The sequence below is a fragment of the Corylus avellana genome, chromosome ca1 (assembly GCF_901000735.1).
Source record: "Corylus avellana chromosome ca1, CavTom2PMs-1.0".
NCBI lineage: Eukaryota > Viridiplantae > Streptophyta > Magnoliopsida > Fagales > Betulaceae > Corylus > Corylus avellana.
In genome coordinates, this window is record NC_081541.1 from 44,298,826 (window position 1) to 44,312,660 (window position 13,835).

The 13,835-nt window shown below is 35.4% G+C and overlaps 3 protein-coding genes across 3 annotated transcripts; all 3 read left to right on the plus strand.

Annotated features, from left to right (window-relative positions):
• Positions 1–1,508: 1,508 nt before the first annotated feature.
• Positions 1,509–1,970, plus strand: LOC132172933 (putative disease resistance RPP13-like protein 1). The gene has a single exon (XM_059584500.1). The coding sequence runs from the start codon at positions 1,509–1,511 to the stop codon at positions 1,968–1,970; it is 462 nt and encodes a 153-aa protein (XP_059440483.1).
• Positions 1,971–2,134: 164 nt separating this feature from the next.
• Positions 2,135–4,426, plus strand: LOC132172943 (putative disease resistance protein At3g14460). Its single transcript, XM_059584510.1, has 4 exons — positions 2,135–2,213; positions 2,649–2,753; positions 2,868–3,215; positions 3,390–4,426. The coding sequence occupies exons 1-4, from the start codon at positions 2,135–2,137 to the stop codon at positions 4,424–4,426; spliced, it is 1,569 nt and encodes a 522-aa protein (XP_059440493.1).
• A 3,943-nt stretch (positions 4,427–8,369) lies between these two features.
• LOC132167450 (leucine-rich repeat protein 1-like) lies at positions 8,370–9,821 on the plus strand. Its single transcript, XM_059578434.1, has 7 exons — positions 8,370–8,478; positions 8,569–8,701; positions 8,796–8,867; positions 8,979–9,122; positions 9,219–9,299; positions 9,465–9,517; positions 9,674–9,821. Exons 1-7 carry the CDS (start codon positions 8,406–8,408, stop codon positions 9,718–9,720), a joined length of 603 nt encoding a protein of 200 aa, XP_059434417.1. The 5' UTR covers positions 8,370–8,405; the 3' UTR covers positions 9,721–9,821.
• The last annotated feature ends 4,014 nt before the right edge of the window (positions 9,822–13,835 follow it).

Sequence of the window (13,835 nt, forward strand, 5' to 3'; positions counted from 1 at the left end):
ATTTGAAATGTTGGTTTTGTTACTTCCTGTGGTATCCAAGAAAACTTGATTAGAGACATTATTTTAATGAGAAATGCTAAAATGCAATATTTAGCCCACATTTTGCCTATAAACATGTGGCAAAGGGCCCATCCCTCAATTTTTATTTTTTTATTTCTCCCTACCCCACCACGCTTGCACGCCTTCTTCTTCTCTTTTTATTTATTTTTTCTATTTCTCCCTACCCCCACCACACCTGCACGCTTATCTTCCTTTCTCCCTCTCTCTCTCTCTCTCCCTCTCAAACGCTCCTTCTCTCAGACCCTTCCAGAAGCCCTCTCCCTCCCTTGCCCATGTCTCCCTCTCTCCTGTCTCTCTCACTCCGGCGAAGGATCCCTTCACCGGATTTGGTTGATTCGCTCCCAGCACGACGGTGGTTTTGCTCCGGCGGGGTTTTGTCAGATTTTTTGTTTTTTGTTTTTTTTCATGTTTCTAGAACATATTTGTTTTCCTGGGTTTAAATTTGTTTGGGCCTTATTAAAAAAAATTTGGGCCTTAATAAAATTTTTTTTGGGGCCTTAAATTTTGGGGCCATAGGCGCTGCCTAACTCGCTTAGCTGTTGGCCAGCCCTGATAGTATTGCAAGGGAAGCTTCTGACTCCAAGAGAAAAGAGGTATGCCGCAGCTCTGATGCTCCTCATCGCCTCCGGCATACGATCGTGAATGTGTCGGACAAACTGCAGATTATGTATTGTGGAAGCAACCACCAAATCAGTATTGGTACTTATTAGAATATAAATTAAATAATTAAATTCATCACTGTTTTTGTGGGGTAAGCAGTGATATTGGGTCTCATACTCCCATCCCATTTCTAACCGTAATTAATTATATTGGAATCCATACAATTGTGACAATATCCCCTCAAATTACCAAAAAATTGAAAGAGAATCGCACAATTGATGCTTTGGTCGATTTGGTTTAGGCTATGGCTAAATTGATTTTGGAGGAGTACCCGCGATATATACTTCGTCGTTTAGGCCTCTCCCTAATGGCGGAAAAAGGATCTTCTCCATTTTAAATTCCTTCCATTTTTTTTTTTCATTTAGTGCATTTAATGTATTGCTATCATTAAAATTTTTGGATAACACTACCCTTCAAAATGCACTAAATGAAGGAAATTAAAAGAATTTGAAATGGGGAGAATCATGTTCCCCCAACCGCTCTCCTGTCCTTTTAAATTAAGAATTTTTTTTTTTTTTTTTGGGAGAAATCACATCCAAACTAGTAAAATCGTGAATCATATATTATTCAAAAGAGAAACTTCAATTTTCTCTAATTAATTCTTTTATGAATAATACAAGACAAGCAGAAACTAATAATGGGTAATTATTCAAAAGATTGCCCATGACTTCTTTGGTCGAAGAATCTGGTATTTTGGTAGGGATGATGATAAGGAAAAAATAATAAATTTGTTGCTCTTAGATGATGCAACTGGCAATGAAAACTTGTGTGTTTTTCCCATAGTAGGCATGGGTGGAATTGGCAAGACCACGCTTGCTCAGCTGGTATACAAGGACCCGAGGGTGAAGGAGCATTTTGACCTGAAGGCATGGGTATCTGTTTCGGATGAGTTTGACGTATTCAGGGTAACTAAAACAGTTCTAGAGGGAGTAGATTCGTCTACAAGTGTTGAAAGTAAGAATCTAAATTTGCTTCAAGTTACACTACAAGATAAATTGATGGGAAAAAAATTCTTACTTGTTTTCGATGATGTATGGAATGAGAATTATGTTGATTGGGAGATCTTAAGTAATCCACTTAAATCTGGGGCACAAGGAAGTACAATCATTGTAACGACATGCAATGACGGTGTTGCATCAATCATGCGCGCCGTTTCAACTCATCGCCTAAAGACGTTATTGGAAGAACATTGTTGGTCACTATTTGCAAAACATGCATTCCATGATGGCAACCCTGATGCACGAAGATAGACATTCTTCCAGCTTTAAGATTAAGTCATAAATATCTTCATTCACATTTAAAGCAATGCTTTGCTTACTATTCAATATTTCCTAAGGATTATGTTTTAGAAAAAGATGAAGTAGTCTTATTATGGATGGCAGAAGGTTTCTTAAAAGAAACTATAAACAAAAGAATGGAAGAGGTTGGTGTAGATTACTTCCTTGATTTGGCATCAAGATCATTGCTGGAACAATCAAGTGGCAGTAAATCAGGTTTTATAATGCATGATCTTGTCAATGACTTGGCAAAATTTGTGTCTGGACAATTTACATTCAAGTTGGAGGTTGACCATTCTCATAAAAAAATGAAAAAGACTCACCATTTGTCGTATTTCAGAAAAAAAAAATTTAATAACTTTAAGAAGTTTGAGGTTTTTTACGAAGCTACTCGATCGCACACATTCCTAACATAGGGGTTGTTACAAGACCACTATTACTTCTTAACTAAAAGAGTACCACTTGATTTATTACCAAAGTTAAGATGCTTACAAGTGATCTCTCTATCTTACTATCGAAATATGATCGAGTTGCTTAAATCTATTGGCAAAATTAAGCATTTACATTCCTTGAACATTTCTTCCACTGCAATTAAAATGTTATCTGACTCCTTATGTAAGTTGTGCAATTTGCAAACATTGAATTTATCAGGTTGTAAAGATCTCACTCTATTACCAAGAGATATGTGGAAACTCATTAACTTACGCCATCTTGATATTAGCAAAATTGCCATAAAGGAGATGCCAATGCAGCTGAGTAGACTAGAATGTCTACAAACATTAACTAAATTTATCGTCAGCAAACACAGTAGGGCTTTCATTGAAGAGTTGGGAAAACTTTCAAATCTTTGAGGAACACTTTCTGTTTTAGAGCTCCAAAACGTTGTATCTCCTACAAATGCTCTAAAAGCATGCTTGAGTGATAGGGAGTATCTTGAGGAGTTGGTGTTGGATTGGAATGCATTGGATACTAATATTTCAGAATGTCAAAGATCTTTACTTGACAATCTCCGACCCCATAGTAACTTGAGAAGTCTCGCTATCCATAACTATGGCGCCAAAAGTCTTCCAGATTGGGTTGGGCATTATTCGTACTCTAATATAGTGTCTCTTCAACTAAAAAATTGTAAACTTTGTCCCAACTTGCCACCACTTGGAGAGCTACCCTCTTTGCAGCACCTCTCTATTGTCGGGTTTGAAGGAGTTGTTAAAGTGGATCGTGAGTTTTATGGCAACAATTCTTCAACTATTAAACCATTTGAAGCCTTGAAAGTTCTTTGGTTCGAGCGAATGTTAAATTGAGAGGAATGGTCTTCTTTTGGTGCTGAAAACGAAGGTAGAGCTTTTTCATAACTCGAAGAGCTTTATATTATTAACTGTCCTAAGTTAATAGGAGGGCTACCAGTTGATCTTCCATCTGCAGTCGAACTAGAGATTCTGGAATGTCCGCAGCTGGAGGCTTCACTCCCAAAGGCTCCTTTTGTACGAAAATTACAGTTAAGAGATTGTAATGAGGTTCTGTTAAAGGAATTGCCAACTAAATTGGAGGAGCTCAAAATTGGAGGATTTGGGGCACTAGAATCCTTTCCCATGGGAATGGTGGCCCCCATCAACTGTCTTCATGTGTTAGAAATCGAGAAATGTATGAAGTTAGAGCTCCCAACACACTTAGACTTTTCATCCCTTGAAAGATTGTTGTTGGACGATTGTGATTCCCTCAAGTCATTTCCATTAGATTTATTTCCAAAGCTTAAATCTATCGATATCTGGGGGTGTAAGAACCTGATATCTTTTACAGATTCAGAACAACATGGACGTGATTTAGCGATCTTGCATATTGCCATCGGATATTGCCCTAATTTTGTATCTTTTCCAAAAGGAGGAATTCGTGCCCCCAAACTTTCATTCTTTTATGTCGCTAATTGTGAAAGTCTAAGGTCACTGCCATCGAAGATGCATATACTCCTCCCTTCTCTTAATGTTTTTCAGATATTTGATTGTCCAAGAGTTCAGTCGTTTCCCGAAGGGGGCTTGACTTCCAATGTTGTAAATATGGGTTGGGGTTTGCAAAAACTCCCGTCTCTTAAAGATTTGAGGATCGGTGGCAAATATGAAGATGTGGTATCTTTTCCAGAGCCAGGGTTGCTGCCTTCGGGTCTGACTTATCTTTGTATCGATGAATTTCCAAATATGAAATCTTGGGACAACAAAGGGCTTCAACACCTCACCTCTCTTCAACATTTGAGGGTCATGAACTGCCCTAAGCTCAATTGCATGCCAGAAGAGGGGTTGCTTACTTCCCTTTCTGTAATAGAGATCAAAGTATGCCCTTTGTTGAGGAAACAGTGGCAAAGCAAGAAAGGAAAAGAACGGCGAAAAATTCCTAACGTCGATCACATATTGATTGATGATGAAGAATATATTGGATGAGCCAATAGCCCCTCATGATTCCCATTTTCTATTATAATATCTCGAAGGCGGCGACAACATATTCAGCTTTCACATTTAATTAGGAAATTGCTCTTTTCAATCAACTAATTATAATTCTTTTAATAACTTATTCAAATTCTTTCATATTATATGGTTTTATAATATTTTCATCGTCTCATAAATTTCTCTTCGTTTTATCAGTACTACCAAATTTGGGTTTTTCTAATATTAATTGTATGAAAATTTTGAATCAACAGAATTTAGAAGATTGACGAGCTCAGATTACGAGTACAAGAAGCAAACATGGATATATAGAATTTTTGAATCATCTGATGCACATGTATGTGTATTTTCTGTTTCAATCTAGTGATCTACTATGAATGTGTAGTTATTTATTTTGTTGCTTTAGACATTTATCTCCTTTTTGATTTATAGGTGCTCAAATTCTAGTGGCGACCTGTTGAAGTCGTTTTGTGGTGCCAAATCAAGATCATTTGTCTTGTGAAGACACGTTGGGGCTTATAAAAGGATATAGATTCGGCCTTTGGACAGCGGAGAAAATTAGCTGTAACATCTCTTTAGGGTTCTCACTTTATTGTGCCTTATGACACTTAGAGAAGAAGATAGTTTTATTTGTTGATTTTTTTTTTTTTTTTGTTCTCTTTTGTGTGAGAGTGAGATTTTGGTGTAGTGGGACTTTGGGTTTTGAGTGATTTTTTTCCTACTCTTTTGTACTCTATCTTTTATAGTGAATTTCTCCGGATGATCTAAAGTAGTAGATGTAAGTTGTTAATGAAACTTAAATCTTGGTGTCATGTGTGATTAATTGATTTTTCTATTTTGTTCTTTTTTGCTTCTTTGGGATCCTGAATTTAAGGTGGCTGACTTGATTTGCCTAATCTCCAATCTACTTAATATCCGGCGAGCATTGCACCGATTGGAGATGAGAAACTGCAGCTAGGTCTTGGATGATGTCCTTACGTGTTGATTAGCCAAAGCAGGTCAGTTTTCAATGTTGCTCCTTTTTTAAAGGTTTTACTTTATTTTTTCTTTAGTGCAAATAAAATACTTCGCAAGTGTTAGCTAGTTTTATTCCACTTTATCTTCCTTTCCAAAATGAGACGAAAAGATTTTGTTTAAGTTGGACTTCTTCATGCCCTTATTTAGTTAAATAGATTTATTTTATTGGTGCTGCCTTGCTTAAGGGGGAATGAAAATTACTAAGCTTCGGTGAAGTCCTGTTGATCTCTTTCCATTTTTTGATTAAAAATTTTAGTGTTTTTTCTTATGAATAGGTACTGAAAATCTAGCGGCCCTAAATCAAGATCACGGGAAATTTCTGAACTTCAAGATTTGCTCAGGTGTAGGCTTTGAATTACCAATCAGTATCTTTTCTCGTGATAGCTCTTATGTGGGACATGGTAATCACTGGAAGCAGAGGACTTTCTGTGGCTACTGTATGATATCTGTTAGGGTGGCTGGTGATTTCAACTGATGCCTTCAATTATCAGATTTTTGTGATGAGAATCTGCAGCTGGGTATTAGAGGTTGACATTATCTGTTGATTAAACAATGCAGGTGCGTTTGCCTGGTGCTTCCTTTCTTTATCAACTACATACTTGCATTTAGTACAAATGCAGCTGAAACTCCCCTTTATAATATGTATTTTCCAAGCCCCAATACATGAACATAAATATAAACACTAGTGAACAATAACGTGCAATTCCCTTTGTAAGGAATGTGTTTCCTTACAAACGTTTTAAGGAATGTGTTTCCCTTTGTAACTCTACATAATGTTTCCTCTTGTAACCAAGATCATCAACAAAATGAAAGACAAAATGTAGTCGTTTAATATTACCTTCTCCTTCTACAAATCACCATCTTCTTCTTCACAAATCTCCATCTTTGTTTTCTACATTTTACATGAAATCATAGCCTCTAGCCTAACGCCTTCTTTCTCATCCTGATTTTTCTTCTACGTACAAGAGCTGTTTTTAATCTTTCCTTCTCTTTGAGGCATTTCTTCAAACGCCATAGCTACAACCATAGCCCTATCTTTCTCTATGCTTTCTGAATCTTCCACCTAGAGTTTGGGGAAGAAATTATTTTGCATTGTGAGATTATTTTTGGGTGCTAATTATAATGTAACTATTTAATTTGCACAAAGAGGAAGAGATTAACTCCGCTGTATATCTGAAATTTGTGTTAACTCCTAACACAATTCAAATATGCTACTATGTGATTGTTTTCTCTTTCATTTTCTCAATATCAGGAGAAAAAGAAACGCAATTAATGCTTATGCATGATTTGGAAAATTGAATTCTTCTTAAGGGTAACCTGTGCACATTCATTCTTTATGGAATTTGATCTAAAATGATGACAGCCTGAAGATTGAGAAAGCCTGTTCTTTTGCGGATGCAATCATTTTACAAGTTATTAGTAAAGCTAAATGTTACATGATGTTTTTAGCTGATGAACCCAGGATTACATGATCGATGTTTTTACTTACAATCAATCCTTGGTATAGACATACAATTGCAGATACTTTTCTTTTCTCAGGAGATGAAAATCGTACAATTGCAGATCTCATACAATTCTCATGAGATCTATCAATATTTTGGTTGAATTTTCGCCAACAACTTCTCCGGCCGTGACATCATTTCTTTTCTTTCTCAATTGTTGGGAGACATGTTCCAGATGAATTGCCCTATATAATATTGCACATGATGATATGGCGTTCAATGTAAGTACATCTGAGTTCTTTAATATTTTAATTGTGTTTTCTTTAATTGATCTCTTTCCTGCACACTGCATTGTGTCTGAAACTCGATATTGTCCCCATATATGAAATCTTTCTTGTCTCTTAAGTGCTTGTTTGCTCAATCTTTCTTGAGAGCTTTTTAGTATTCAATGGCTGCGGTTGGAAGATGCTAAATTCTTGGGAAATGCTGGTTTCTTGTGATTTATAACGTGGACGAAAATAAAAAAGGGGCTTATGGCTGTCCATTCCAGAAATTTCTTCTAAATGTTCCTTAATTTTCTTCTCATGAGGAAAACCATGAATTATAGTAAATTATAACCTAATGACATATATAGCTAGAGGGCTTCTTATAGTTTGTGGATGGCTTTCAATTTGTGTCACGTCTAAATAGACCCAGATTGGGATTGCAGGAGAGTTTTGTTAAGAATTTAAATGTGTAATGATATCCACCCATCCTTTGTGTTCTTCCCCCTCAGAGTTGTGGGTTAAGAGAAGCGCATGGGTTATTTGTAAGAGTCTTTTTTCTTATTCTGCTGGCAGTTAATATAATTATGCCCCTCAAAAAAACAATCATCGTTTGCTTCCGATGGGTGGGTGATAGGCAGCCTTGGATTATTGGTATATGGATGAGCACAAAACCAACACCAACATCAACCGACAAGAGTACTTGGTGATGTAAATTATTGCTTAAGGTCTAAAAAGGCCGCGGAATATGGCAGTAGTAGCTCGGTGGCCTATTAGGTTTCATTGTCTTAGTATGGGGGTTTAGATCGAGGCATTAAACAACTTAGATTTTGTCATACAGGCTACGAGATATAGGCATGCTTGCTGTTTCGATCTGATCCTCCAAATGAATGAGACAAATCTTTTTTTATTTGGCACATTTTGTCAACATTTTTTAAGGTTAATTAATGTAGTATAATACTATAATACATGCGAACCACAATATATATGAGACTGCATTCAATGATGAAGTTTTCTTTCAATGAAAAATTGTGACTTTAGTATATTAAATTGACAGTAGTCTTTAAAGTATGTGGACGGACTTTTTAATGGAGGTAGGCAGGCAGGAAAATTGGTAAGTTGACTTGACTACATCCTATCCACATTGCCAAATTATATGCTCTATTATATTGGTTAAGCCAGTTTTTATAGAAGAGCTAAGTACTGAGATTATTTAGATATCATTGCTAAGGATCCATAACTCGTTCGTCCACGATGGTTACTCCAATTTCACTAGTTTTTCTTGTATTTGCTGTTGCAATTGCATCAGTAGATTGCAACTTTGAAGGTTTGTTAATGTGTTTTGAGTTGTTTGTTAACGTGTTTAATAATATATATCTCTCTCAACCTCAGTTAAATTTGTTTTTGGCTAAAACAGGGGATGCTCTGTATGCCTGGAAAACCAAATTGGTAGACCCCAACGGTGTCCTTCAGAGCTGGGATCCAAATTTGGTGAATCCATGCACCTGGTATCACGTTACTTGCGACAATGATAATAGCGTCACAAGGGTGTAAGCATTCTTCTTCTTCTTCTTCTTCTTCTTCTTCTTCTTCTTCTTCATCAAGAAGGCACTTTTTTGATTAACTAGATTTCATGAATTGAAGGGACCTCGGCAATGCTGGACTTTCGGGAATTCTTGTCCCTCAGCTTGGGGCCTTGTCTAATCTTCAATATTTGTAAGATCATAAACAAGATAGTTTTCGATATATCTGGGAAATCTTTCTTTCAGAAAAAGGGAAAATATCAAAATATATATTAATCGTGGTAATTTATTTAATTGCTGGCAGGGAGGTGTATGGAAATAACATAAGTGGAGTTATACAAACGGTTATTGGTAACCTAACGACCCTGATTAGCTTGGACCTTTACCAGAATCATCTTTCTGGGATCATCCCATCATCTCTTGGAAACTTGGTTTCCTTAAGGTTTTTGTAAGTATCTCTCTCCAATTTTCTTTCAAGTTCGGTAAAAGAAGAAATTATGAGGAATTTATTTAGTCTTCAAGGGTGATTTTGTATTGCCTGCAGGAGATTGAACAGTAACAAGCTTAGTGGCGTAATACCAGCAGAGCTCCTTCAACTTGTTAGATTGGGGAATTTGATGATTTTGTGAGTTAACTCCTTCTCTTTTGAGTTCAAGCCATATTATATTATTCTTTTTATTTATTTTTAGTTTCTAGAAAGAATTGACAATTTAGATTTTCTTTCTTTCCTTTCTCTCATCATCCTTCATATTTTTCTAATTGCAATTTTCATACTATTATTATTTATCAGGAATGTTTCAGACAACCAGCTGGTAGGGAGTGTCCATCGCACAAACACAAGAAGTAAACTTACTACTTTGCCATTGGCTATTTGTACAGATATTCCCACCTTTGACAACATGCTCCATTAACTTTAACAAAAAAAAAAAAAAACTGGTTAATTTACTAATCTCCAGCTTATACTTTTTTCTTTTTTCTTTTTCTTTTCATGGGTTGTAGAATTTGCAGTTACTACAATAATACAAGATCCAAGAGCTCAGAAGTAAATGACCATGGCCAATAACACCTGCAAGCTACCACACAGCTTTGGAATTAATTTGTAATTTTTGAAGCCCATTGTTGGTGGCAATAAACCTCTCTACACATATGCTTTGCATTTAGAGGCCATTATTTATTCCAGTAAACCTACATGGTTTGTAGCTCTTTTATATATATATATATATATGGTTTTTTTTTTTTTTTTTCCAACCAAAAATACATTTCCTCCCCCTAATTTCTTTTTAGTTTTAGAAATTCATGTAATTGTCATGGACTGACCTTTTCTAGTAACTTTTTATGGGGGCAAATCAGGCTAAGCCCAAAACTTATGCATCGGATGTTGATTACTGCTCTGAAAAGCCTTATTCATACTTAACAAGCCACAACATAGCGAAATCGGCTATTATAGTATATGTTACATGTTATGATCTTAGATGTCTAACATGATTTAAATGCAATTTTAATGACTTGTATTTAAGTTTTTGGGCATCCTCCCCTTACAAACTGATTTTCAATGATGAGTTATACCTAATATTTGTATAATTTGGTATTAGAAACAGCCATTATCAAGTATAGAATCATGGAGGGGGTGACCTATTTGGTGGATTAAAATGTTTTAGTACTATGTATAGACATAGTATTAAGTCATTGAATACTAATATATGAATGAAGTCTCTAAAAGATAAAAGACTATCATCGGGTCATAGTCGGTAGAATACGTTGGTTGTGGAATGTCATAGTATGTTATAATTTGTTATTTGTAGTGTTCCATATGGCTTAAATATATCTTAACCATTTGTATATAAGCTTTGGACACTCTCATTTTACGCAAGGCCTTTGCTTTGCCTCTCTCTTCAATTCTTCTGGAATTTTATTTCTTTTTCTAGTTATTTCTTTGGGTGGACGATGACGTGTGATCAAGAGAAAATAATAAAAATTCCAATAGATTATTTATTTCGCTCTCTATTTTCTTAAAAATATTATTTTTATGCCAACCAAGAGAAAGTAATACAAACTATATACAGTAGTTGTAAGAGATAGACCTTTGCTTCTTCTTCCTCTCAAAAAAGTCAAGCCAGCCAATCAAGGAAAGAAAATTGATTGTGGACTTTCACCGCATTCAATGGACTAGATGAGAGAGAGAGAGAGAGAGAGAGAGACACGAAAACTGTCCCATTTGCTTTTGGATCACTTGGTCTTTCTTCTCTTCTTTCTTTATTATCCACTACTACATGTTGGATCGGGCCTTTGACAATTTCATCTAGAAATTAATTGTTGTCCAGTAAAAAAAGTTAAAGTCTTTTATGACATTCGAAATCGCACTCAGCAATGCATATTTTAAGAGTTGTCCAAATCAACATAGTGACATTGTTGCACCTCAACATCAATAATATCATTTATTGTATGGAAATGAATTTTCATGTGCATTTCCAATTTTCTGCTCTCCTTGTTCAACAGCATTTCCAGTACACGGGTAATTATAGTGGGAATACAATGTTTCTTTTTTCAGAGTTTAACTACAAAAGACTTGTGTCATAATTAATGGCTTTGTAATTTGTATGATGGAGTTATTTGTGTTAACAGGTGCCCAAAGTTATTGGATTTCTTCATCTCTATAACCCAAATACCAGAAAATGGATGGTGCTTTGATATGTTGCAGTGACTGGCCATCTGCTGATGCAGTTGAAATATTATCTTAGCTTTGTGAGAATGAGATAACAGCAGGAAAACTGGCGAGAAAATTTTTGAAGAACAAGTTTGCTTGAGACTTGGAAAGGCTGGAGTCTTAGATAGCACTAATAGCTTTTGGGCTTGAGACTTGGCAAGGCTTAGAGGAGTTGCAGGTGTGCCTACCCGCAGCCAATCTTCTGGACGCCTACAAAAATTGTCTTTTTTAACGGCCTTTTTCTTGATTCTTGGGCTAAGAAGTTACTGGACCGGGTCATTTTTTACTTGGCCCATTTTTGGTTATTTATTTATTATTATTTTTTTGGCATTGTATCAACTGGGGAGCTTATTGGGTCATCCAATAGCATCAGTTTTCTTTTAAATGATAGATACAATGTGGTAACTTTTGTCATTTAGGTACAATTGGATTCTCTTAAGATAATGGAAGATACATTTGGTTCTTCCACTCAAATAAAATAATGTAAATTATGTAATATATTTGTTAACAGCTGTTTTCACTTCCCCAACAATTATTTTCCATTTCTTAAAGTTATTAACCGACTAATTTGACCCACTCAACCATTATCCTTCATAAATTATTGATAATAAAGAAGGAGAAGATGGTTGTTGTATTAGGTAATTAATTAAGAATCTTATTGTAAGCAAGACGACGCTCATCTTAGGCTTATAATAATTGTATATGACGTTAATGACTTGTTCTCCACTTAATTACCCCATCTAATTAATTTATTGAAGATAATTATTGCTGGCATTTAGTTATTTTCTAGTGAATATTATATGCATAAGTTTAGTGGCGACTTGTTGGAATTATGTAACTTGTCATTATTAATCAAGTTGGTTACGTTCCTTTTTATCTTCCATATATTCCTTGCAAAAGTTTATGTTGAAATGGCACTTGTTTATGCTAATGATGGAGTCATCATTGTATAGCATTTATTTTGATTGTTTTAATTGGAAGAGAATGTGCAAAGATAAAGAATTTTGTTTATCTTAAAAATGAAGAAAAAGGTTGTACTCTGTTTTCTCTTAAATACAATGATATATCTAAATATTTATTGTAAAGCTCTGCTGTTTACAATCACCTTCCTTGATTGCCTTTGATTTCTTCCCTCACAACCAATAGAAATCATGGCTGAGATGTTGGTGGGAAAAAAAAAAAACATTTTTCTCTGCCTTATTTTAACTGTTATTGGGTAGAATGGAATCTCCAACTAAATCTTCTTATAAAATTCGAGTCGAGCAGCCCAACCAAAGAAGAAATATTATTGAAAGAGAGACGTTTGTTTCTTCCTCTCAAATAAGATAATCTAATTTATGCAGCTTTGCTCGGGAGATTTTTGGAAACAACTAATGGAGTCTTGATTGAAGGAGTATTTGATGGTGAAAGGTCGGTCATGCCCTTGGTAATTGTTCTGTCTTTTTCTAAAGCAATTACATCTTACTTTGTTTCTTCTATCTTGTTTGATTTACTTTTTCTTGTTTCTTCCTTTAAAGTGATGGGAAATGAAAAAATAAAAACTAGATATTATGGTAATGGCAATTGGACTATGTTATGGTACTCAGGAAAGAAAAATAAAACTATATTTTATGTTAATGGCCTCCTCAAATGGTATACTCCTACCATGAGGCTATCTATGCCTTTGGACACAAGATAATTTCAATTATTTGTGGTGATATCATATTGTAACAATTCATTTCTATATTGGGAAGCAATAAAATCCAGAATCATATATATATTTCAAAACTCAAGCTTCAATTATTTTCTCATATGAGTGAGCATACAAGCAGAAAGTAAACAGGAGTACGTAATTTTTGTTTCATTCATTTCCATACAATTAGTATAAACTGAAACTAAATATCATTTCCATTCAAATTTTTAAATTTATTTTAATTATCATATTTATCTTTGATTCATTTCCACTATAATTCTAACATCATCCAAAGCTGCCGCAAGTGCCTCTCATCATTCAAACCTCATCAATGAGTGTTACTTTACTTCACTAGTCCATGAGCCCTGTGGGTCCATCACTCCCATTAGGTGTTTCCCGTATATACGCCTTCTTTGGTTTACAAAGCAAAACATATACCTTGCAGTATCTCTCATTTTGCTCTGCTGTTTCTTGCAATCATCTTCCTCCATTTTCTTTCGTCTCTTCCATTGCACTCTCTTTTTGCTCTGCCCTTTGCTCCATTCATCTTCCTTCATTTCCTTGGATTTGAAAAGAAGAAAACATGGCTGAGGTTGCAAGCCTACTTCTCTCTCCCTTTCTCCAAGCCTCTTTTGAACGAATGGCATCTGGCGACTTCGTTGACTTCTTTCGAGGACGAGAACTGAACGAGGGACTCTTACACAAGTTGAAGATTGCATTGCTGTCCGTGAATGCACTGCTAGAAGACGCGGAGGAAAAACAGCTTACAAAGCCTGCTGTGAAAG